The sequence below is a fragment of the Eptatretus burgeri genome, chromosome 5 (assembly GCF_056783735.1).
Source record: "Eptatretus burgeri isolate ZD-2024b chromosome 5, Ebu_testis_v1, whole genome shotgun sequence".
NCBI classification, from domain to species: domain Eukaryota; kingdom Metazoa; phylum Chordata; class Myxini; order Myxiniformes; family Myxinidae; genus Eptatretus; species Eptatretus burgeri.
In genome coordinates, this window is record NC_140965.1 from 88,628,532 (window position 1) to 88,655,010 (window position 26,479).

Below are 26,479 nucleotides of genomic sequence, written 5' to 3' on the forward strand. Positions count from 1 at the left end.
GGAGGAGGAGCATGGGGATGGGGGAGGAGCATGGGGCTGGGGGAGGAGCATGGGGCTGGGGGAGGAGCATGGGGATGGAGGAGGAGCATGGGGCTGGGGGAGGAGCATGGGGATGGAGGAGGAGCATGGGGATGGAGGAGGAGCATGGGGATGGAGGAGGAGCATGGGGATGGAGGAGGAGCATGGGGATGGAGGAGGAGCATGGGGATGGAGGAGGAGCATGGGGATGGAGGAGGAGCATGGGGCTGGGGGAGGAGCATGGGGATGGAGGATGAGCATGGGGCTGGAGGAGGAGCATGGGGCTGGAGGAGGAGCACGGGGAAGGGCGGCGCACGGTGAGCGGGAGGAGCACGGTGAGCGGGAGGAGCACGGTGAGTCGAAGCGGCAGTGAATAGAACTGGGCAAGAAAGACCAAGGGAGGGAAGCACATCGACAGCCGGAAAAGAGGTGTAGACAGACAGACAGACAGACAGGTACAGCAAGAGATACCAGTCCTAGTCAGACAAACAGATCCAGTCAGACACGTGGAGAGCGTTTGCGCAACTTGCACGGACAGCGCCTCGAGTAAGTGATGACGAACGTTTATTTACGAGTCTCGGACAGGGCTCAGATCGTCGGACGTTCCACCAAACGCCGTTGTTGTCCGAAGCTGCGTCACATGACCTGTTTCCCCACGTGTATTTCGCCTCGCCCACTGTCTCTCTCTCTCTCTTGTCCTCGTGTCCGTGTTCCATTCTTCGTTGTGCAGTGTCCCGATCGGGCCTACTATTTATGGTGATACTGTAATAATGGGCCCGATGTTTCGGATCATGATAACAATAGCGGCACGAATAATGTCATGAATAATCATAAATATGTCATTGCTGACGAGCAATTGATCGACCGTGTAGCGGTTATAGACCAGGAAGGTTAATGAAACGAGGTTGTTAAACTTGCACCAAATAAATAATACAAACAAAATTCGGCCAATTTGAATTTGAATTTGATGTAATCATAATAATTGTGCTAACAATTTTGTAATCGTATTTACAGTGGTGATCTCGAACCACAGGTTTAACCGCATTGAACTTGACATCTTGATGGTGCACCCCATGGAACCATGTGTTCATGTCCACCATATGTACGTGTTTGGCTTAAGTTACCTGGTCTTCCTTGCCTTGTATTTATTTTTTTGTGCAGAAGCTTAAACCCTGAGCTGCTGTCCTCCTGCAGGTATTTTTAGCTCTTTGCAGAATAGATCAGCACCGAGATGCTTTCATCATGTGCATTCGGGGCTGCTCACCGCAAGACCAACGTCCCGTCGGTTCATTTCATCCCAATCAACAATGATTGTGACCAAGAACGGGATTGTAGTTGTATTTGACTATCAAAGGGCTTATTGAAGTGCAATATTGATTTCTTCATGGATATATATATATATATATATATATATATATATATATATATATATATATATATATATATATATATATATATATATATATATAACAAAACCCAATTATGTCTCTCATCATTTTTGTCCCCCGTCCCTCTGACCTTGTCCATACTCTGACAAGGATTGAGACAAGGTCGGAGGGACGGGGGACGTTGAAATGAGCTCTGTCCGTCTGATCGACCGATCATCCGTCCATGTACTTTTGTGAACATGATATTTCAAAAACTGTCGAACGTTTGGCTTTCATATTATATATTTCTATTCCCCATGACATTATCTCAACCCGATTAGATAATGGCTGCGATTGGCTGAATTATGTTGCCATGGCAACCATCTTGGTACTTGGCTTGTGTACGCGATTAAAAATTAAAAAAAAGTTCAAGATTTAGCTTTCACATGACAGATATATTCTTTATACCAACCAAAATGTGGGGGACCGAGATTATCAGCTCTTTGTCTTGGTTGTTTTATGTTGCTTTCTTGCCTGGAAGAGCATCGATATATATATATATATATATATATATATATATATATATATATATATATATATATATATATATATATATATATATATATATATATATATATATATATATATCGAGCTGCTGAACCAGTTTCTTGGCAAGGGTTATACTGAGTGTTTGCCATTGCCTTCCCAGCAGTAATTAGGGCAGGAATTATTTCCTTTGATCTTGTATGGTTTGCAAACTTTTATTGACCAACCATTATATGACTCACATTCAATCTAGTCATTTATCATAATGATGGAATAACAAGTGGATAAATGTATGATTGATTGTGGAATGGGGTACATCATGATGAGTCCAATATATGTATGCATGTGTTCCATTTCTTTTCTTTAATTTTTATTATTTTAAAAAATCTCCCACAGACATGGTGCGTCACCATCCCCTGCAGTACTACAAACCTCAGGTGTTGCTCTCCTGCATTGCAGGCTTTTTGGGTTGCCGATGGAAACGCTACCAGCGATCTAATGACCGCAGCACGAAGGTGCACATCCATACATGATTGAAGACTTGTTTGCATGAATTTGAATCTGAACATGGTCGTACAGACATAAGTGCAACATTCAAACGATTTTTTTGATGTGTTGATGCATGTCACACATGAAATTTTAAACAATTTAATGGGTCTTTGCGTCGGTACAAACATTCGTTTTGAGTTTGCTTCATGCAGTCGACAATAATTATGGCTCCTACCTCCAGGTGTGAGATATCTCTGCATTTCCATTCCATAATGCTGTGCACACCGCCATGTTGGTTGTATGAACTTCCCTGGAAATGATGGCATCAGTCGCTCGACAATGTAGCGGTTTTATCTCGTTATTCTGACTTACTGCAATGGAAGGTTACGCTAATTATTTGACCTTGTTTGATGTACATGTTGAAGCAGGTTTTAGGTGTTTATTCCTCCACATATCAATCCCAAGATCGACGACTACGAGTACTACTTCTGTAACAGCCCTAATTATTACCATCTTCTCGTGGTTTGATTGGGGAAGGTTTTTGGCCCAAGTCTTTCATGAACTGGCTGCTCAGGCCTGGAATTTGACAGACGGTGGCAGGCATTTGCAATTTTTTCAGGATCTTTAACATGCACCAACTCGCACCAACATACTGGACACCCTACTTAAAGTAAATGTTGAGGGATGTTGCTCTTTGCAAGGAAACACTCTCCCTGCAAAGCTCCAATCTGACAGTTTATAATCGGGTCGGGAATCAAACTCTGATGAGACCGCTCAGGTGCACTACCTCTGCATCAGACTGCCAGATTAGAGGTGATTGTAAGAAGCATGTTTGGCACAGTTGATGACACGTCCTTTTCAGTAAAGTGTCAAAACACCTTTGATTACGTTGTTACGTGATTTACAGATCTATATTGCATTGAGCATATCCGGCTACTTTCCTTTTTTTATCATTTTTTTAATCATATTTTTAAGTGCTTTTTATCACCAGTGCCACAGTTAGCAAAAAGAGTCCATCATTGTTCAACAGCATCATCATTTATGGGGCTTGCAGGATAGACGAGAGCAGTGTTTCTCAACCTTTTTTTATCCCACGCCCCACTTTGATTTTCAAAAAAATTGTACGCGCCACCATGATTGGAGACATTACAGTATATGGTCGATTGTCACGAAACTGCATCAAACAGGTTTTGGGGCTCTACTGCTCTTAATATATTAGTTATAATAACATATATGCTGTATGTATACGTTTTGATCACACCTTTCAGGGAATACCTAGTTTTATATGTTTTTGATGAACACTCTGAAAACTAGGAGTAATAATGTATCATATTTTCGGTATTTAAATTTTTTTTTGCAATAATTATTATAAATTGCATTTTATAAGTGCATCAGGGTATGTTGGGCATCCAAATAGAATTTAATTATGATGCCATATATGTGTGTTTATGTTGACACAAACATGAATATGTTTGGTATAGACCCTAAATTTTGGCAAACATTTTTATGATGGGGAATTTATGTGAAACCATGAGTATGCACTCTTTTCTGTGCACTAATCCTACAAAGAATATACCTATAAAACAGTTCTATCACAGTGAACTTTGCAAAATAGTTAAGGCAATTTGCATAAACCATGTTTTGAATAGAAATACTTGATAATAAAATAAATTGTGAGATAAACCTGATTTGGGGCAGTTTCTACTGAAGCCATGAGTATGCCTTTTGATTATTCACTGTGTCCAGGGATTAAAACATTAGTAAGAGATATTAAGTTACCATAAGGGTAATACATCACCCTTAATATATGCTTAATTCCAAATCTGTGGATGCATCACCCTTCCATTTATTGCAATTTCTGCCTAACCTGAAACCATGCATATGCACGAAACCATGAGTATGCATCATTTCTTCAGAGCATATGTTCATTATTTCAAGATACTAAGGCCTTCCCACACAGATGTGGTATTTGTGCTTGTATTTCATGATTTTACATGCCTCAAATTAAATGTTTGTTATTTCAGGAACATTTGTGTCAATCATTTATCATTAAATTTGAAACCATGGATCTGAAACCATGGATTTGAAACCATGAAACTCCCCACATCCTTAATGTATTAATGAAAAAAATTTGTTTACTCATTTGCCACATACACCTTCTAAGTAGAGAGGATAGAGTGTTGGATAAGCATATAAATACCTTGCAATATGTTATGGTGGATCAGTATTCTCAATTCTAAGTTACTCTATTTTACAGAGAAAATAACCAATATAAATCTAAATGAAACCATGAATATGCATTAATATATCTACTTCCACTTTAAATATTGATGTCCTGTGTGCACAAGTCATACCTTACTTGACCACCCAGACTCTTCCAGATAGCCTAAGATGTATTTATTTATGAACACTGAACTGCCCCGGTAATGGTGAGAACTGATATAAGGTCATGTTTATAAAAACAAATTGATTTTTAATAACACAAAATGCAATTATGTTCTACTTTTAAACAAAACCGTTTCTCAGTCACATTTATTACTGAATCACAAGCACATACTTATTGTATATAGATAAAAACTGATATATAATAGGTCAGTTATATATTACACAGAAGTAACTGCTTCTTGGTGTGATTAATTAGATGCATACTCATGGTTTCAAGCAGTCACCAGACATAATTTAAATGCATTGTGAAAATTTCAATTTTCGGAGTTAAGGTGCCCAGATTCTCCCATGGATCCCTCAACATGTTTTCTGTAAGACCACAGAAACTTATAATTATAGCCTTAATTTGGTGCAGATGTCCTCCGGACCCTAAAAGGTGCAGTTTCGTGACAATCGACCATATACTACATATAAGGAATTCCCTTTGACGAAAAGCGAGTCATAGTGACGTAACAGCGTTGAATTGATCAAGGGCATGCCTTACCGGCGGATTGGCTAACAAGGGCATGGTGAAGCAGTTTTTAGTTATGACGTTATGAGGCATCAGTCGCAGCTTCAAACTTTTGAAAATTTGAAAGTGCAAAGCTATGAAAACGATCATATATTGATTCATTAATTCTGAATCCTCATGCCCCACCAAAATATTGCCACGCCCCACCTTGAGAAACACTGGTCTAGAGGTACGCACACTTTCCCTTGAGTTGTCTAGCCTGGGTTTTAATCTTGGCCCAGCTATAAACTGTCAATCTGTTTGTTTCCCATGCAGGTGATGCATCAATATGGGTGCTGGTCCTCAAATGGATGTTAAATTGGAGGGGGATGTTGTCCTGTTTTGCTCGCATGAGTTGGTGGAAGCTAAAGATCCCATGGTTCTCTTAATGGATTCATGAAGAGTAGGCAAGCTATCACCAGCACCATGGACAAATTGAAATTCCTGCCCTAACATTGCATGAGTAGCACAGCCGTACCCACAGCTTTAGCAGGCTCCCCACAGCCGTGTGCTGTTTAATATTTGGGGAGCTTGTATAACTGGTCAAACTTGTGGAGCTTGTATTTTGACCGTTCCTAACTTTGGCGACAAACTTGAAAAGTTCTCTCTTTCCTTGTGTTGGATTCTTTTGCTTTTCTCAAACCGAAACACTCGTGCCTGCACCATATTGAATCTCCCTCTCTAGTTTCAACTGGAGAAAAACAAACAAACAACTATTCAAGCGAAGAGCTATGCACATGATCTGCAAAATCAAAGATTTCCCAAATAATTTTGTCCTTCTCTTGCGTATGTTGTTTGCCACGGCCATATGTACTATTCCATCTGCACTCGCCATGTCAAAGACGAAGGCGGATGGTGCACCTTCCCACCGTATTGTTCATTGAATTGTGCCCCTCCCTACTGGCAAACCCCAATATAACATCTGCTTAAAAAAAACCTTCTGTGCTCGAAGATCTTTGTGCGAATTTGTCTTGATTTGCTATGCCCAGTGATCAGGCATGGCCCACCTTTGTGTGCTTGCTCGCGCTCACATTAACGGCCAAGGAAATGTACCAACTTGCTTTCCTCCAAAATAGATTTTTCTTTCTTTCTTTCTTTCTTTGACTTGTGTACATTTGTATTCATGTGAATGCTCCTTCAGCAATAATGTAAATTTGTCAGAAATAATGTAGTACTTGTTTAAGCCGATCACAAGAGCTTAACTCTGCTACACCAAAGCTTTTCTCTCTCATGTTCACCACACCACACATGCTGAATACTACTGTGCACAGGTGGAGATCGTTTATTTCGTATTATTCCTCCATCAACTTTGCATTGTTTCTGTGGTTTCATCTCACCCTCATCATTGTTGGCATCTTTCCTCTCCTGCTGTGCACAGCAACATTCGGCGTTGCGTGGCACAGGTTCACTCATGTTGCAATAAGGGCGACTGATAACTGTTTCGCTCAAAGCTTTGAACCATCCATCTGCTGCTTGCCTCTTTAGCTTCTTTATAACCTTGTGCCAAATATGCCTCTGATGTTGAGTGTAGTATAAAAAAAGTCAGAGATAATGAATAAATCTTGCCAAGCTTCTCTCACCCAAACAGGTTTGGCACAGCATTTTCAACACTTTCAACGTCTTCTCTTCTGCTTTTGTTCATTGTGTTCTCAATACGATACTCCGATGCGACGATGACTCGACCCTTTCTTGTTCGTTTTTAATTTTGCCCATGCCGTAGCTTGTTTCACAAACCTTATGGAAATCTGTAGGACCTAACCTTCAATCCTCTCGACCTTTTCTTTGTATTTCAGAGCCACACCAGGAATTTGCACACCAACTGTAAACAACCTGGCCTGTTTAATCACCAAATATTTCTTGATAACTTTCACCCTTTACAAGTGGGTCTTTGCCCAAATTTGTATGTGTGTCTGTGTGTGAGATAGATAACTACCTGTTTTGTTGATGCTTTCAACCACACTGTGTCCCCATGACCTCCAAGCACCGGTGCTCATTTCACTTATCACACTTATTTGTTTGATTTTTCTTGGTCTCCCAATATACTATCCTTATTTTGTGAATGCATTGAGTTTCGAGTTTTGTTGTCATCGGGCTTAAAAAAAAAAAAAAAAGCGGGGGGATGTACCAAGATGTACCAAGGTAAAAGTCTCTGTCCATCTGTACGTCTGCCCGTCACGCTATCTCGGACTCCTAAAAAGTTGCACAGAAATTCACCAAACTTGGTAGTTATGATCACCATATGACAAGAAGGTGCAAGAGCAGTGTCATTTTGGGCACCACCCACTGGAGCCCTGGGGCAGGCTGAAAAGGGGAAATCCGCAAAAATGCAATTAAGTGGAAAATTAAAAAACATTCTTCATGAAATTTTGTATATGCAATTAACATTGGGAGATGCATAAAATATCTAATTATTTATTTGGATTTGACCCCTGGTTCATGCCTCATTGGGTGGGGACTTGCGACCACAGGGGTCGGAACAAGCTTCTTTTTTTTGTTACTTAAAATTTGATATTGAGTCATTCCTGGTGGAAATATTTGCCATCTTTCAACTTTGCTTTAGGTGAGAAGCGTGGAGAGCTGCGATGACGCAACATCGACTTCGGTCTCGTTTTGTTTGCTGTCATCATCGTTTCATGTGAAGGTTTTTTTTTTTTGTTTTTTTTTCCAGGCTTGTAATTTGGGGCTTAAGCTTTTGAGTATTTGACTTGCTCTTTACTGTTGTCTTAACCTTCACACTGCATGTGAAAAGGTAGTTTAATGAGAGCAAGAATTGTTTTCCAAAACATGTTCACCTCCGGTCCCAATGAATGTTCGGGAGATAAACATTTGTTGGCATTTAACGCACACTTGAGCCGATAAGGGAACCCAAATGAAGAAGAAACTCTCGAACGCTCCTTGTTTTGGTCTATTCAGCAAAAGAAAAAGAAAAACTATTTTCATTTCCTGATATATTTTGTAGACTAGAATCAATAAAGACAACGAGGATAACAAACTAGAGGTAAAAATTAGTTTGCTTTAACGCATGCTCGAGCCAATATCAGATCCAAGATGAAGAAGAATTTCTAACACACTGCATTTCATTCATTTCTAAGCTTTTCCTATTTCATATTAAAAACTAGAAGGGCACTCGGTAGAGCACATACCTCCGCCACGTAATGCCTGATCCACGGGAACGTATTGTGCCCATTACATTTTTGAAATATCATGCTATATATCGTTTTTGGCCCAATCTCCCACTGGAGAAGAATCACTTAAAAAATTTAATGATTCTCGTATCCATATCCGGATCCGAATCCGGATATTCACCAAAATTGAATCGATTCTTCCTCGTCAGACACCCAACGTGTCCACCAAGTTTCATCCGAATCCGTACACAACTTTTTGAGATATCCTGTGCACAGCCAAACAAACAGCAGACAGAGAGGGGTGAAAACATAACCTCCTTCACCTTCGGTGGCAGAGGTAATCACCCAAAGTACATACATGTAGCAAAAACATGTTTACGGCTTACGTGCATATATAATACATTGTCGTTATATACCTGGGATCATTCCAATTGCACCCAAGTATATAATGTATACTTGGGGACTAACACCCAAGTATATAATGCCTCAAGAACATTGGAGTATTGAGTGTCGGGGGTGTCCTGGAATTAAAGATCCTGGATTCAGCTCTCATATAATCACAAATTTTGCAAATAATATCTGAAGTTTCTTACACAAGCAGAAAGTAGGTCATTCAACACCCATTTTAATAATCTACTTGAAAAAACATCCCATAATGCTGGAAATAGTTTTGCCCAGCTTGTCTGCTCATATATTCCATTCCATACATGATTTAATCTCGCTTTCATAATTTTTGTCACGCCCAAGATCACAATGTTCACGACCCATATAACGTATGCTTCATCCCAGAATTCACACTTTCTCGCCATTTGCTTTCAGCTACTCGAGTAGTGTTCTGTTAGTAACTTTTACGAATTGATGTTTCGAGTAAGCTTGATGGTCAAATGGATGTGTACAAGTGTTGAAGAGATCAGCCTATTTTGAAGTTTTAGTTTGTCCACTCATACATGCTTAGTTTTGGCATGGTAGCCATCTAGTCACAATATTATTTGTGGAGGGGGAAGGGAGTGATTGCGTCACCACTGTGACATCATATTTGGCTACCTGCTGAGGGATCATGTTTTATGTTTGGTTTCAGTACTCCAGAGGGCACAATGTTGTAAAGCTATATTTGTAGAATGGACTCCAGTGTTGACGTACTGCAGGCCTTGTAGGTAAATTTTAAAGCGGTCCTATTGGACACATTTCCAAGCGTGATACATGATGGTGTTGTGGTGGGGTTCGTGGGTCTTGAGTGATGGTTTACTCGCTCGTATACGCAGTGGGAACGACTGTGGCTTGCCATCATCATTTCTGCATCTTCCTTTGCGGTCTTCTGGCTCTACTTCTGGGCCGAGGCTGGGAATGACTACGACATATTTAACTGGTGAGGTTGACTGCCAGGTTTGATTGTGCTACTTTGAGTGCAAGTTTTATTGAATGACCCATGAATGTCATGATATTTTGGATTGTGTAACTCCTCTATCTTAACTCCTCTATCCCTTCCTTATGTCTTAATTGCTCTTTCCCATAACTCTGGCAAACCGACTCCTCTATCTCTTCACTGACCTCCCTCCACCCATCCATATACTCTCCCGTACCTTTTCACACACTTCCTCCTTTACCCATTCCCCCCTCTATTTATCCACTCCTGCATCTACTTATTCACCCAGTCCGACAAATTATTTGGGTCCTCTCTAAGTCTACTTCAAATTCAGTGGCATCGTCTACTTTTATCAAGTCAATGGCTGGGTGGTGGTGGTGGTGGTAGTGGTGGTCAGAAGAATTAACATAAAGTTAAGAAATTGCAATAGAAATGTAAAAATAAAGTAATATTATATACCTATGATGGCATCTAATTATTGAATAGTGTATCATGTCAAAATTTCATGATTGTATGAAACATTACGTGTTGTGTTTGGTGGCATTTGCTGGATTGGTGTGGATGATGAAGCAAATGTTTTGTGGATGATCAACCCAAGAAGCAGCAACGTAAAGCTCTCTGTGTGGCTTTACACCACACATCAACACTCCACACACCAGCATGCCAACACCAACATTCACACCACCACGTGGCCGAAAGTCACACACTAACACGTTTAAAGGTCTTACCCTGGCTATTATTTATTGTTATTGCAAAAGTGACCCAGACAGGAAAATGATGTCGATGCACTCAAAGGGATTATCTCAACAGAAGGTTGAAGGGTTATATGGAGGGGCGTGAGAACAATCTTGCCTGCATGTTCACCAGAAGAGATTTTGCATTCATGGTGGGGAGGAGGGGTCATGTGTTTGTCCATGTGCATGGTTGAGTTCCATTTGTATTTAAAGTCCTTTCCTCCTTAATTACCCATTTTCGCACTCACTTCGCCGATGATGCTTTAGACTAATCCATGTTATTATCCTTGTTATTATTACTATTATTATTATTTATATTATTTTGTAATAGTGTCATTATTTATGCTACTGTCATTGTCATTATGCCATTATCATTGGATGGAATTGACTGATTAATTTGTGGTTATAATGATTGTTTACTTCCAGTAGGTGTGCGGACCAACGACTCTGCCTGTGTGTAGGTATACAGTCATGTATACATCCAATTTTCTCCATTTTCCTCGGGCGAGTATTAAACAATGCAAGCAACCATTAGGGATGGGGTTCTGCATCAAATAAAGGTCTAAAGGTCACAATTTGCCCATAATGGTATCGGGGAAGGGGGGGAGGGGGGACAATATCACTTGTCATACTTGAAGCCATGCCTGGGAGAAATCACATATGGGGCCCCAAGATACAAGTTATAAACAATACCAATACAGTCCACGTATAACTTGATGGCTAGAAAAATCAGACAGGCAATGGGATACATCATTCATGCGGAAAGACTCATTTAAGTACCATTATTAGCTCAAGATAATTGCAGCCGACCTGGTTGAGGTGCATCTGATCGGTTAGTCTGTTGGTGTGCGATAATCAAAAAATGCCTCAAAGACATCGGGTGTCCTCCAAACTTCTTTCAGTGTCGTGTTAAACAATAGTAGTGACTTGTTTAAAAAGATAATCATACATGGGACAGAATTGATTTAATAGTTTGTGGTTATAATAATTTTCACTTCTGGTAGGCTTGCCCCATGAAATGCCATGCGAAGCTATTTATACACCTTCACATGTCATTTTTCCAAGGGGAAAACATCCCTGTGGGAGGGGGGAAAGTTAAGTTGCTTCAACCTCCATTGTATAACCAAGTCCTCTTGGTAAGTTTGGTTGAGATTGGATAAGTAATGACCGAATGCATCACAGACAGACAGACAGACAGACACCAAATTGCATATTCTGGTGTGATTATGACTTGTAATACTCACTTCCAGCAGGGACGGCGATGCTGCTTGATAGAGATTTACAGAGAATTTGTGTCGCTACTGACGCCAAAACAAACAGGGCTAGGTTTTTTTTTTTTTTAAATACCATCAGAAACATTCACAGGTACAACCCGAATACAACCATCGAGTTTCATCTCATTCCGTCTAGTGGTTTAGGAGTGCACATAACACTGACTCCTAGACAGACAGAGGTGGGTGGCAAGCTTTGTATAATATATGTATATATAGACACACATGCACGCAATAGAAAATTAATAAAAAGAATAATGATGTCGGGATAGTCCTCCAAAGAATATGCAAAGGTAGGGATGGTCACAACAAATGATCATGTGAAACCATCCCTCCATCTTTCTTTGAATAATGGTTGGCACGCAGAATTGCCTGGCATGCGGAATGAGCATTTTTTTTCATTTCAATCAATCGTTCATGGAAAAAAATGTATGAAGAAGCCATAAGTAATCTTAGTTTTACAAAATGTATCAATCACCACTCAGCCACTCAGGTTTTCAAAGACCATTCCACAAAGACCATTACTGAGGAAATACACTAATGAAGATGATTCCTGCTATTTATAAAGAGCCTTTAATAAAAGCCGCCAAGAAGCTCTGCTCCGCGATGTCTGCAAACCTGTTGTAGCCCCAAAAACACAAGTTACAAGACATACATTTGCGAAGTTGTCCATTGTAAATTTGGTCATTAATATGAAGTGCCGAATAAATTATTCTCCTCGCCAGCCCATTTCCTTGAGTCTCGGGAGTCTGTTGATATTGACACTGCAGTTTTGACTCTTGGTCTCGGCAAGGTGCCTCTCACGGTTTGATTGGTGAATAAAAGCCTGAGGCCTGCCCGTAAGATCTTGGCTTGCAGTTAAAATGAGGTGGAGAATTGCCTGCCCCGTATTCGTACCATATGAAAGGTTAATTGGAAAGATAAATCAGCATTCGTTGAGGAGATTGCTTTATTGTTTGTACCGACATTGAATGGATGAATAAGAAACAACATGTAGAAGGAACTAAGTGAGTGAATCTCGTACCGCCATCGATTATAACCCGACTGAGAAATCTCCTAATCTAAATAACGTGCATTTAATGCCTTCCGGCATGCCGATTAGGATAACATGGATAACACAAGCTCGCATGCACCCGAGCATTCATTTTCTTATGCACTTGTTTGCCGAAACTCTGCCTTTTACATCAAGATCTTGCTTACTAGATAGCTCTTGCTTCTATTGCCCATTTTCTCCTCAATTTGCTTATGTCCGATTGTTTCCCGACTACTCCATTTTCAGTATGTTATCCTTCTATAATCCGTCACCTCGTTCTTCCATGGGCCGACATTTTGTACAGTCGACTCTCGATACTTCAAATACCCCCCAAAACTGAAGAATTTGAATTTTTATTTCCTGTATAAACAGCAGTAGAAGGTCCTACACAACGAAATTTTACGTTTTAAGATCCCACCATACTTTTTGCTCGAATAAGAGTTGGTCTCCTAATCTCACCCTGTCGCTCTGGAAGGAGCATCAGATTAATCCACTTATCTATTTTCATGGTCAACCACGGGAAGAGTTTCAGTCTCTTGAACTTCTAGGCTTCCTTGTCGATCAGCTGTAATATCTTCTGGGCTGACCACATTACAAAGCTGGTCTCCATTGTCAGACACAGACTTGGTATTATCTGGAGTTGCAAGTCATTGGTGGATACATGGGAAATAGTTACACCCTACAATATTTTTTTTTCCCCACAGCTCAATGAGTTACTGCTCTCCCCTATGGACTGAGGCCCTTGCATTACGTCTGTCTCTGCTGGATTCTGTGGAATCTAAAACTCTCAACATTATTAGAATCTCCCGTGATGAGGCCGAAACACAAAGCCTGTTCAGTTTTCTTTTTTGCATACAAAGTCAAGGCTCTTGGAAGATATAGAACACATAACGGATCAGGATGCAATAGAACAAAAGGAACAACAGAAAGTGAGGGAGGAGGGGGGACACCAACAGCATGGCTCAAGGACAAAATATACTCGCATAACCCGCGCTCTGCGCGACATGTTGGGGTGGGTGTGTTTGAGAAAGGAACTGATGCAGAGTATCAGTAGTAATTTTACTTCAATGCAGTAAGTGGAATACGATTTCACTGTTTCAGAACCATTTTATTTACTTTTTTTGTACCATGCACCTCATATGGTCTTTGAGATAATGTAAGCCGAATATCACGTTACTCGAGCGCAGAACAAAGTCGAAGATAGCGCGACACGAAACCACAAACTCGGAAATAATATATAAGATGGAGACAGTCATTGGGTAAGAATCAGGGCAGGAGATGGTCCATATGGATACAGTAGCAAGCTCTTAGGAAGGAAAATGCTGGAAATTTGGAAGGAGATGGTCTTGGGGGAGGGGTGGAGGTTAACAGGGGTAGAAAAGGTCATGGTTTAGGATGGGGGGTGATCAGAGATGGGGCCTAGAACATTGGCTTGGGGCACTCCAGTCTTGACAGGGAAAATAGATTAAAGAATTGCTTTGAGAGCCACATGGCCATGAGAGTAGTGAAAGTCAGTAACCCCAGAGTGGAGTTGGCCTTTGATGCCATAGGAAGAGAATTTGGCGAGCAACAGCTATCAAAATCTTTAGATATGTCTCGAGAGACTGCCCCGATCCCATGTCTGACATTGAGGGCCTCTATCGAGTGTTGGGAGAGTAGAAGCACCATGTCCAAGGTAGAGTGACCTGGTCTGAATCCAAATTGATGATCTGAGATGTGGTCGTTGGAGAAAAGGAAGGATTTTGTGCCAACTGTGATGATGGATTTCATGACCTTGCTGATTGGTAGCAAGTTGATAGATCTGTAGTTAAAGGGATCAATTTTGCACCTTTTTTATGTAATGCAAGGATGTTGGCTGACCTCCAATCAATCACATGGAACATGACCGAGGGAAAACAAGTTAAAAAGACATAAAATGTCATCGACCCCGTTGTTTTAGTAATTTTGATGTCTGGAGTTAAAGGGCTAGCCCATATTTTTGTATACCTAAAATGGTTGCCAGTCTACCAGTCGGCCATCTTTGATCAAATCGCAAAATAATGTGAGGTGCATGTGTATGCCATCATGTACTGTGCAAAAATGGTTGGGGACATTTTGTTTGTTTGAACAAACTGGGATCATGCATGTGGGTAATTTCCACAAAAAAATTGCAATATCGCGGTCAAGAACAGACATAGCTTGTTATACACGTCTTTCGGTATTATAACACAGAATCAACAATGCAAAGTACAGAAAACCTTATTTTCACTTTTTGAAAAATTGTCCTGGGTGAGCAGGTGCTCATTTCACTTTGTTTAGGCTGTTTATCCCACTGTATTTTCCCTACCACGATACAGTTTGAGGCATACCTAATAACTTTACCTCTCTCAGGTTAGTACATCCATGAATTTATATTAACTCCCAATTCGATCTATGAATATTCAGGCTGAGAATTTGAATTATCATATTATATTTCATCTGGTAGTGAACGAGGATTTACGTAGGGTGGCTTTAAACATTGTTCTAATATCGAAAAAATATTCTTCTTTATCGCGATCAACATTATTTTTGAAGCTATTTCAGTTCCATCCATCACCACTTGGAGGACACATGATTGCAACACCAGAAAGAGGCTGTGTTGCGGCCATTTGAATGGAATCTCAACAACATGTCTGAGAAATGGTTAGCGACGCATTTAAGTAACAAAATGGCCACCCGTTGGCCACCTTGGATCTGATCTCAAAATAAAATGGTGTGCATATGTAAGCCACCATTTATTATCTTTATGCCAAGTTGAAACAACATCGGTAAATGCATGTCTGATAAATGGTTGAGGATGTGTTCAACATTAGGTTTTTTTTTTTTTGCAACAAAAATACCCGCCAGTTATCCATCTTTGATCTGATCTCGAAAAAAAATGGCGTGCTTATGTTAGCCATCATTCATTATCTGTGTGCCAAGTTTGAACAAGATCGGTAAATGCTTATCCGAGAAATGGTTGAGGATGTATTCAAGATCGTCTTTTTTTTCCAATAAAATGGCCGCCAGTCGGTCATCTTGGAGCTGATTTCGAAAAAAAATGACATGCTTATGTAAGCCATCATTCCTTATCCGTGTGCCAAGTTTGAACAAGATCGGTAAATGCATGTCTGAGAAATCGTTGTGGCGGACGCATGCATGCAAGGACATGAAAATCGAGACCAAATCCACAAGCCCCCGTTTCAGACTAATTCCAATGGGTGCTAATAATAAGGTGAATAGGGTAGAAAGAGAATGTTAAAGAGCAGGATTTTAGGACATATGAACTGATGCCTTCCGGTCCAGTTGCAAAGTCAGAGTCAAGAGTTGCCAGAAACTTCTCTACCTTCTCAGGTACAAAAGACACAGAGTCCAGGAGCAGTTGGCTGAAAACACAAACAGGAACACGTGGACAAAATATAATAGAAAAATGTGACGATCTGGTTCAGAAAACTTAGCTTTGATGAGGTGGATGCAGAAGCTGCAGATTCACCCGACATGTGTAGCAAACCCTGAACTGGAACTTTCACATTGCAGAAAGGTCCTCCTCCAATCTAGCTCCCTGCACTCACTCAGCCTTCCAACCATTCCCAGGTCCTGCAGAAGTTCAATATCGCAGCACTGGAAGTGCACGCACACAATTCCCTCATAAACATTCAACTAAAACTGTTGTGCTTTGTTTATGTTTCTCCTTTATTTCTGGGACACATGCTTTATCATAAAATTTGATCTCTCATCACATAGCCCTCCAGGCCTGATGTTTTGTCAAAATAACTGAGATATGGGATTTTTGGGTACAGCGTTTCTGGAAATTGGCAGTGGAGTATCAAAATATTTGGCCCCACATTTCCTCCTCCCACCCATTGTCCGCTAACCCCCGCAATTGATTTATTTGGTTCTTCTCTTACCTTCCCCCACCCTCCCCCCCACTTTTTAATTTTTTTTATAATCCATAAAAACAAAGGGTGACAAATTGAAAATATGATTTTGGAAAAAGATGGGAAGGTATGGGGTAAAACTTGGATGTTTGTGAATTGATGAGGTGGAGAGGGAAATAACGATTCAGAGGAAAGAGAAGGCAGGCAAAGATAATTATCTGTCATGGGTGAGGAAGTGAAGGAATGAAAAGTTTTCATTTTCTTTTTGAAATATCGAGATGGCCTCTTACCATAAATTTTCTCTTTCTGCTTGTTATTCACCCCATCCCCCCCCAACTTCCACCCCATCCCCTTTCATTCCTTTCACCAATATCCAAACCACTAGACCACTTCTCAAATGTTTCAAACACCAAAACCCCCACTCCGCTACCCTCTGTTGTCGCACTCTTCCACGACCCCCAATTTCATCAAAAAGAAAAAATAGGATTTGCTCAACTTGTATTTCCCATTCAAAATATTTGATACAACACTTGTGGACACCTTTGCAGAAAGGTGACCTTTGTCTGGTGTAATTATCTTTATTTATTTCCAGTACATTTATTTATTTAACCTTTTGTAGTTTCAGCAATCACAGTGCCATTAGATTTTAATTTTATCTTTACTCTTCATTTATTGCTTGAATCTTGAACATTGAAATGTAACCTTGAAAATAATTTAAATAACTTGAAAATACTTTTAAAAATGAGTTTTATTTTTTGTTCTTTCTTTTCACCAGTTTAATTAATTTCCTGTGAATGAAACAACTCTGATGGATGGTTAATATTTTGTTTGGCCAAAGTGCCAAGGAATGAATAATTAATCAAATGTCAGGAATATTGCAACGTCCAAGTGATTGGTTAAGATTGTTGGAGGAGTGTCCACGTGCAGGTTCTTAAAAAACATGATTGTCAGTGGAACATCCCCCCCTTAAATTCCTTCACCCACCCTCAATCTTCCCAGTCACTCCAAAACACAACTCCACTGTTTTGATGGAAGTACTTATTTGTGCTCCAAACTTCATCAATATGCCTGGTGTTGGCTTAATGGTTCGGGTGGTTAGCTTTGGATCCTAGGGTCCTGAGTTGAAATCCCACTCACCTGTTGAATTAATACCAGGTGGGGTTAACTCGGCCTGTCATCCTTCTGAGGTCGGCAACATGAGTGCCAGCATGCTGGTATGCTGTGTCAGTGGCGACCCGTCCAGGATTGTGCCCAATAGCCAAGGAGACTGCTTTATCAGCACCAATGCTCTGCACAGAGTATGGTCCCAATCTCTTCCTCCTTCATCAATGCTTTGCACTGCAATAGTTATTAAAGATTTCCATGAGCTTGGAAAAGGATGTCAGTGAATTAACAAATGGATGTTTTGTATGTCCACTGGTTTAGACATTCAGAGGGTTCATGTTTGAATTCCACATTCTTTACTGATTTGTGTGATGTGCGACTGTCTTAGTGCTTCCTGTAATTATTCTTCACGGTCTTTTAGTTTTCTTTAACACCATGTATGTAAATATTTAAAATATGCAGTCCCTTGAGAAAGTCTACACCCCCCCCCTTTTCAAATTTTTCACCTTTTGTTGCCTTATAGCCTAGAATTAAATTGCATTAAATCAGACTTTTTCCACATTAATTTACACATCACAACCCACAACTTCCAAGTGAAAACAAATTCTACAAATTTCAGGAAGTTAATTAAACACACAAAACTAGAATATCTTGGTTGGATAAGTGTCCACCCCCCTTACAATAGCAATTGTAAATTAGCTAAGGTGAAAACAATCTCTGTCAAAATCACACACCAAGTTAATTGCCCTCCACCTGTTTAAAATTGGAGTGATTATGATCATTTCAGAATAAAATCAGCTGTTTCTGTAGGTTTTCTCTGCTGGATAGTGCATCTCACAGCAAAGACTCAACCATGAGAACCAAAGGAGCTTTCAACTGATCTCCGGAATAAAGTTGTGGACAGGCACAGATCAGGGGATGGGTATAAAAATGTTTCAAAGGCCTTGAATATCCCATGGAGCACACTCAAGACAATCATTCGGAAGTGGAAGGCATATAGTATGGTACCACCAAGACCTTGCCAAGATCAGGCCATCCCTCCAAACTGGATGACCAAGCAGGAGGAAACTGATCAGAGAGACCATCAAGAGGCCAATGGCAACTTTGAAAGAGCTACATGCCTTTATGGCAAAGACTGGTCACTGTGTGCATGTGACAACAATATCCCAAGCCCTCCAAAACTCTGGCCTGTATGGCAGGGAGGCAAGAAGGAAGCCATTACTCAAAAAAGCCCACCTTGAGTCCCATTTGAGGTGTGTAAGAAAACACTCCAGAGATTCTGAAGCCATGTGGCAAAAGGTTTTGTGGTCTGACAAAACCAAGATGGAACTTTTTAGCCTAAATGCAAAACGTTCTGTTTGGCACAAACTCAATACAGCACATCACCCAAAGAATACCATCCCTACCGTAAAGCATGGTGGTGTCAGCATCATGTTATGGTGGCATTTCTCATCAACAGGGACTGGGGCACTTGCCAAGATAGAAGGGAAAATGGATGTAGCAAAATACAGAACAATCCGAGAGGAAAAACTGCTGCCGTCTGCAAGAAAGCTGAAATTGGGACGGAAGTTCACCTTTCAGCATGATGACCCGAAGCACACAGTCAAAGCTACACTGGAGTGGCTAAGGAACAAAAATATAAATGTGCTTGAGTGGCCCAGTGAGAGCCCTGACCGAAATCCAATCGAAAATCTGTGGCATGACTTGAATATTGCTGTCAATCAATGCTCCCCATGCAACTTGACTGAGCTTGAACAGTTTTGTACAGTAGAATTGGCAAATATTGCCCAATCAAGGTGTGCAAAGTTTGTAGAGACCTAACTCAACAGAATCATATCTGCAATTGCTGTCAAATGTGCTTCCACGAAGTATCAACTCAGCAGGGTGGACACTTATCCAACCAAGTTATTCTAGTTTTGTGATTCAAAATAACCAAGTTATTTTAAATTCATTTTCTGAAATTTGTTGTGGGTCACGATGTGTAAATAAATGTGGAAAAAGTCTGATTTAATGAATTTAATTCCAGGCTACAAGGTAACAAAGGTAAAAAATTTGAAAGGGGGTGTTGACTTTCTATTGGCACTCTATATGTATGTGTGTGTATGTATGTATATGTGTATATATATATATATATATATATATATATATATATATATATATATATATATATATATATATATATATGTATTGAAACATGTGGAGTGTGACATGCACTCCCCGATCTCCATTGACAATAGCCCTACATCAAGGCGTCACCTCCAACCTGGAGGCCTCAGCCTCCCAGCGACTCTATCAAATAGGCAAAGATTACATGGTCAACATCAGTTAACCATCAAACGGAGCTTCCTATGCAGATTTTGGACTTGTTTGCCCTCGTCAGGACGGTATACCGAAAAATATCGAACCAATGTTGAGCACATTCATCATTTAAACATCAGACACACCTCCTGGCTGTTATGATGAGCATCGCAACGGATTATTTTTTTCACAGTAAAACCACATAATCCGCAAAGAACAACCATCCTGCTGGCATCCAGACATTTGTTCTCGCCAATGCAAACCATTCAACCAGAAGGCACGTGATGTGATTGGCAGGTAAATCGAAACATATATATATACCAAAAAAAAAAACCATATATATTTTGGTATATATATACCAAAAAAAAACATATATATAAGCCAAACCCATGCTCTGCGCGAAGTTTCTAAAGTGAGGGTTCGTTAGGATGTCAATATATCCAGTGTTCACAATGTTATTTATCGAATTTCTTTATATAAATCTTTCTTGTTACATTTTTTTTTGTGTCAAATGCACCTTCTGATGTTGTCAGCATGTGCAGAGGAGGGTTTTACATTGCAGACGCTGTTTTCTAGGAGTGGCATTTCACCTCTCAGCTGTGACGGTCTGTCTGACAGACGTAATGACGTCAGCGAATGACCGATGATGTCATGACGTCATTACACCTCAGCGGTGACGTCACACCTCACCATGCAAACAAATGTAAAAATTAGAAAATCGCCAAAAATTCCCAAACCTGTCCGTCTGGCACGATCTCACATAGCATATGCTGTACATTAGACCACAGAGCACCAGCATGCCGAAAGTGGCGACAATCCGTCTGGCAGTTTCGGAGGACAAACGTCAAATTACGCGCAGACGTTAACAGAAATAATATATAGGAGACACATGCACACAGAGACACAGACACAGATACACACAGACACAGACACACACAGACACACACAGATACACACAGACACAGACACAGACACAGACACAGACACAGACACAGACACACAGACACACAGACACACACATGAGCCAAAACATTATGACCACCTGCCTGATATGGTGTTGGTACTCTGTGTGCCACCAAAACAGTGCTGACCTGCCGAGGCATGGACTCTGAAAGACCCCTGAAGGTGTCCTGTAGTATTTGACACCAAAACATTAGCAGCAGATCCTTCAAATCCTGTAAGTTGTGAGGTGAAGCTGCCGTGGATTGGACTTGTCATTCCAGCACATCCCACAGATGCTCAATCGGATTGAGATCTGGAGAATTTGGAGGCCAGGGCAACACCGTGAACACTTCATCATGTTCCTCAAACCATTCCCGAACAATGTGTGCAGTGTGGCAGGGCGCATTATCCTGCTGAAAGAGGCCACTGCCATCAGGGAATATCATTGCCATGAATGGGTGTACCTGGTCTGCAACGATGTGTAGGTAGGTGATACATGTCAAATTGACGTCCACATGAATGGCCGGACCCAGGATTTCCCAGCAGAACATTTCCCAGAGCATCATACTCCCTCCACCGTGCATCCTGGTGTCATCAATTCCCCAGGTAAACGGCGCACACGTACACGGCCATCCACGTCATCTAAAAGAAAACGGGACTCATCGGACCAGGCGACCTTCTTCCACTGCTCCAAGGTCCAGTTTCGACGCTCGCGTGCTCATTGTAGGCGCTTTTGATGGTGGATAGGGATCATCATGGGAACTCTGACCGGTCTGCGGCTACGCAGCCCCATATGCAGCAGGGTGCGCTGCACTGTGGATTGTGACACATTCCTCCCGTGACCACCATTAAAATTTTCTCAGACTTGGCTACAGTAGACCTTCTGTCGGTTCCAACCAGATGGGATAGCCTTCGTTGCCCTCGCGCATCAATGAGCCTTGGGCGCTCAACACCCTGTCGCCGGTTTGTGGTTTGTCCCTCCTCGGACCATTGTCGGTAGGTACTCACCACTGCTGACCGAGAGCACCCCACAAGCATGGCCGTTTCAGAGATGCTCTGACCCAGTTGTCTGGCCATAACAATTTGGCCCTTGTCAAAGTCGCTCAGGTCTTTACTCCTGCCCATTTCTCCTGCATCCAACACATCAACTTCAAGAACTGACTGTTCACTTGCTGCCAAATATTTCCCACCCCTTGACATATGCCATTTTAACAAGATAATCAATGTTATTCACTTCACCTGTCAGTGGTCATAAAATTTGGCTCATCAGTGTCTTGTATTTTGGCTCATATATATATATATATATATATATATATATATATATATATATATATATATATATATATATATATATATATATATATATATATATATATATATATATATATGAAATCTGTGAGAAATAGCAGGAATTCCACACTATGTGTGGGGTTCCTCATTTGTATAAAGTATATAACAGAAATAAATTAAATGAGTCACGAATGTAGCTTCTGGATGATATTTACGGTGACAAGCTTTTGGCCAAATAAGCGTTCCTCTTGGTCGTCCTTAACGATAGCGATTTATTGGTCTTCCTCTTCTTGTTGTTGAAGAAGACCAAGAAGAAGGCTTATTTGGCCAAAAGCTTGTCACCGTAAATATCGTCCAGAAGCTATGTCCGTGACTCTTCATATATCTACATATATACATACATATTCATTTATAAGACACAACCTTGCTTGTGTGTGTATATCTTCTTTCATATTCGCGACATGGATATTTATTTATTTGGTTTTGTGAAAGGAAAGTTTTGTGTTGTTTTTCACACTGAGCTGTTAATTTGCTGAAACGCCAATGGTTTGTTAACTTGGCATCATCATGTCACGAGAAGTTTCCAAACATCCTAATTTTCCACAGCAGGCGCACATTCTGTTTGATTTCTCTGTACTATTCAAAGTCAAAACATTTCATTTTAATCTGAGTGCAGGTGACAGTCATCCCCTTATTTTCTCTTCATCCTCTTTTCTCCCCCCACTGCTCTCACCCTTCCTTGTTACTCTCCCTCCCACTCGTATCTCTCTCCCCCTCCCCTTTATTACTCTCCTTCTCCTCCCACACATTTCTCTTTCCTCACCCCTCCCTCACACATTCTTCCTCTCCTTTCTACATTGCTTGAGCTTTTTTTTTATTAACGGTTTAGTTATTTTCCTCCTCGAGCCATCCCTCACCCCACCACATCTCCATCCCCCACACTCGTTCAGATATACACTTGTGTGTATATGAAGCTGAACCTCCTTCTTGACCTTACAGGTTCCTCTACCAAAAGCTGGGATACTGGTACAGCTGGGCGAATTTGGTCCTTGTCCTCACTGGTGCTGTGGTCTTCTACCTCTTGGCTCTGGTGGTGAGACCCAGGAAGGTTGGACTTTTGAAGTGCTGTTGAGAGCATTCCATCTTGGAGTGCTTGTTGCTATAGAAATCTTAAATTTATTTGAGGTAAGTGTAGTGGATGTCGATGAGCTGTTCATTTTGGATAGGTACAAGCAATGAAGCGTGGGTAAGTTGTAAGGTGTCAGGGAGCAAGGGAAATGCATTCAAGGGAAGGGTGTTTGGATGTCCTTGGGTGGTATCCGAAGGCTTCTCAATGCATAAATCTGGCTATTTACATCTATTAAAGAGCACACTTCTAATCTGATCCATTAATGTAATGCACCGAGTCCACTCTAGGTAATACCATGGTATCTTCTTTCTTTATTTAAAAAAAATAAAAATTCCCAGTTGCTAAGGCACATAGCGGAGCTTGTACATGCTCTGTAATTAAATGTAGGATGGTGATGTTAGGAAGCATTAATACATTTCCATATTAATTATGAATATTTTTAGTTATTGGAAAATAATAGCGTTTTAGTTAATGGAAGGGATTTGAATCACTGGTTACACCAATAAGTGTTAAAATTGGAATGATTGACCGTAGTATTGCGGGTATCCAAAATAAATCCACCTGCCTCATGTGCGACCTTGATGGCTGCAAGATCCATTTGTTCGTCATCCGTCAAAAATAGTCTATTTGGTTTGGTCGTACTGTATATACAGTTTTTAACTTATCAGAGGGAAGTAATTTTTTGCTCGTTATTTTTGTTTAATTAAAGGTAAAATGTTTAATTTCGATGTAATCCATCCATACCCTTTTTGGGGTGGGAGGGGATTTGGGTGGGGTGATGCTGAAAATCATTCGATCAATTTACAACTTCTGTTGTAAAAATGATAAACCGGCATTGATTACCATTCTTCCGATTTATGACATTGCAAATGTTTACCTTCGTTCGGACTTCACGACCAGCGATTAAAGCTTATTTTTAAAATGAGGTTAGGACTGCGTTGATTTCCCAAGTGTGGAAACGTATTCCGAGCTAAGTTTGAAGTTTATTGTTTTTCATTCTCTCGTCATTCACTCAAAGCTCGTACGATATTAGAATAGCACCCATATTGGCTCTCAGTGTGCGTTTTTCTCCTACTCAGGCCCAACAATTATCACTCGAATGTCATCCATTAATGGGCTCTTGAGGAAAGAAATTGCTTCATTCAAACCTTCTTCGTAACTACTTTTTTTTGTGATAATTGGAGTGCAGTAGTACTTCATATGGAGAGATGGCACAGGAAAACGATGGCTGCCCCATCAAATGTGTGCAAAATATTATGCTGAAAAGATACTGGAGAGTGATGTCATACGCCTTTAAATTCCTTCAGGATTTTGCTGGGGGAATTTTCACCCCAATTGGGGTGAGAGGGGGGTGTTTGCATGTGGTCAATGGGTGTCCACCACTGCCCTTCAGGGTGACATTTCATAGATGAATATTCTTTTGAACCCAGACCTTGGCAATATAGGTTAAATAGTCTACTAATTAAACATATTATGGTTACTAGAAGCACCCGCTCCCTAGGGGAGCCATCAAGGGGGTCATGTGATTATATTTATGCTTATTTTACTCCAAGGGGTCCCAGGATTACACACCCAAAAAATGGTTGCGATCGGTTCAGCCGTTTTTGCGGTACCTGGGAACAGACAGACAGACGGTGAATTATAGTAAGATGAATAGGATATTAGTGCAACCGAAGGAAATCAATAAATTGTGATATTTGATTATTTAATTCCAATAATGGATTATTTAGTTGAAATGATCTGAATACAACACGGCATTGTGGGCCAAGTGGCCCCTTGCCATGTTCAAATTGTGTATAGCTGTATTGATTTCTATAATCTCTCTCTCTCTCTCTCTCTCTCTCTCTCTCTCTCTCTCTCTCTCTCTCTCTCTCTCTCTCTCTCTCTCTCTCTCTCTCTCTCTCTCTCTCTCTGTCTCTCTCTCTCTCTCTCTCTCTGTCTCTCTGTCTCTCTGTCTCTCTGTCTCTCTGTCTCTCTGTCTCTCTGTCTCTCTGTCTCTCTGTCTCTCTGGCTCTCTGTCTCTCTGTCTCTCTGTCTCTCTGTCTCTCTGTCTCTCTGTCTCTCTGTCTCTCTGTCTCTCTGTCTCTCTGTCTCTCTGTCTCTCTGTCTCTCTTTCTCTCTTTCTCTCTTTCTCTCTTTCTCTCTCTGACTCTCTTTCTCTCTCTGACTCTCTCTCTTCTATCTGACCCTCTCTTTTCTTTTCTTTTTCTTGTCTGTGCCTCCCACACCCGAATGCCTTCCCCGACCTCAAAGGTGCTTGCTATGTGCCATTTGTGGATTGGCCTGCAGCTGTACATGCATTGGATCCACAAGGTGAGAACTTTTTGTGATGGAACCATCGGTTGGGGAATGGGGGGGGGGGGGTCTCAAAGGTGTTTGCTATGTGGTGTGGGCGTGGGGGGGTCTCAAAGGTGTTTGCTATGTGGTGTGGGCGTGGGGGGGGGGTGGGTGTTACTGATGATGATTACATTGCCAGGTAAAACAAAAGCCAAACTAACAAATGTGCTTATTCTCTTCACTTTCACTTCATATCATAAAAATGAAACGACTTACCATAAGCCATATTCATTTATTTATTTTGATGGTGATGAATCATCAATAGTCATGCAATTTTGACCTTGTAAAGTGAACCAATGTTCACTCACTACGAATTTTGGATTTTGCTTTTTGAACATCACATCGTACATTTGCATGAAAGTTTTACATGCTTGGTGAATGATTGCAGCGAGTAAACCCTAAAATGTAATTTCCAATCCTTTCCTGACATATATGGAGTTGTATTGAGTCCTTTCATCATTGGTATTGAACATCAACAAACGAACCCAAACCTCCTTTAGCACTCTGTGCTTGACTGCATTCCAGCGTTTGCTAACTTCCAGGGTACGACTTTATTGGTAAGTCGAAGCCCTCAACATGGTAATCTCCTGAGATGAGGCCAAAACAAAGGATCTGTTGCTCTT

At 40.8% G+C, this 26,479-nt stretch overlaps 1 protein-coding gene across 6 annotated transcripts in view; it reads left to right on the forward strand.

Moving 5' to 3' along the window:
* Window positions 1-270: 270 nt before the first annotated feature.
* The window catches only part of GDPD5 (glycerophosphodiester phosphodiesterase domain containing 5), a 65,668-nt gene continuing 39,459 nt past the window's right edge, over window positions 271-26,479 (forward strand). Inside the window, exons 1-6 of one of the 6 annotated variants that reach the window (XM_085882818.1) lie at window positions 271-371; window positions 2,328-2,446; window positions 7,149-7,235; window positions 9,743-9,846; window positions 23,390-23,498; window positions 25,773-25,832. In XM_085882818.1, the coding sequence (XP_085738944.1) occupies window positions 272-371; window positions 2,328-2,446; window positions 7,149-7,235; window positions 9,743-9,846; window positions 23,390-23,498; window positions 25,773-25,832 (579 nt within the window). In that variant the 5' untranslated portion in view covers window position 271. Of the gene's footprint in view, window positions 565-2,327; window positions 2,447-7,148; window positions 7,236-9,742; window positions 9,847-23,389; window positions 23,499-25,772; window positions 25,833-26,479 lie in introns of all 6 variants that reach the window. The other 5 variants (XM_085882819.1, XM_085882823.1, XM_085882820.1 and 2 more) reach the window with 5 other exon arrangements.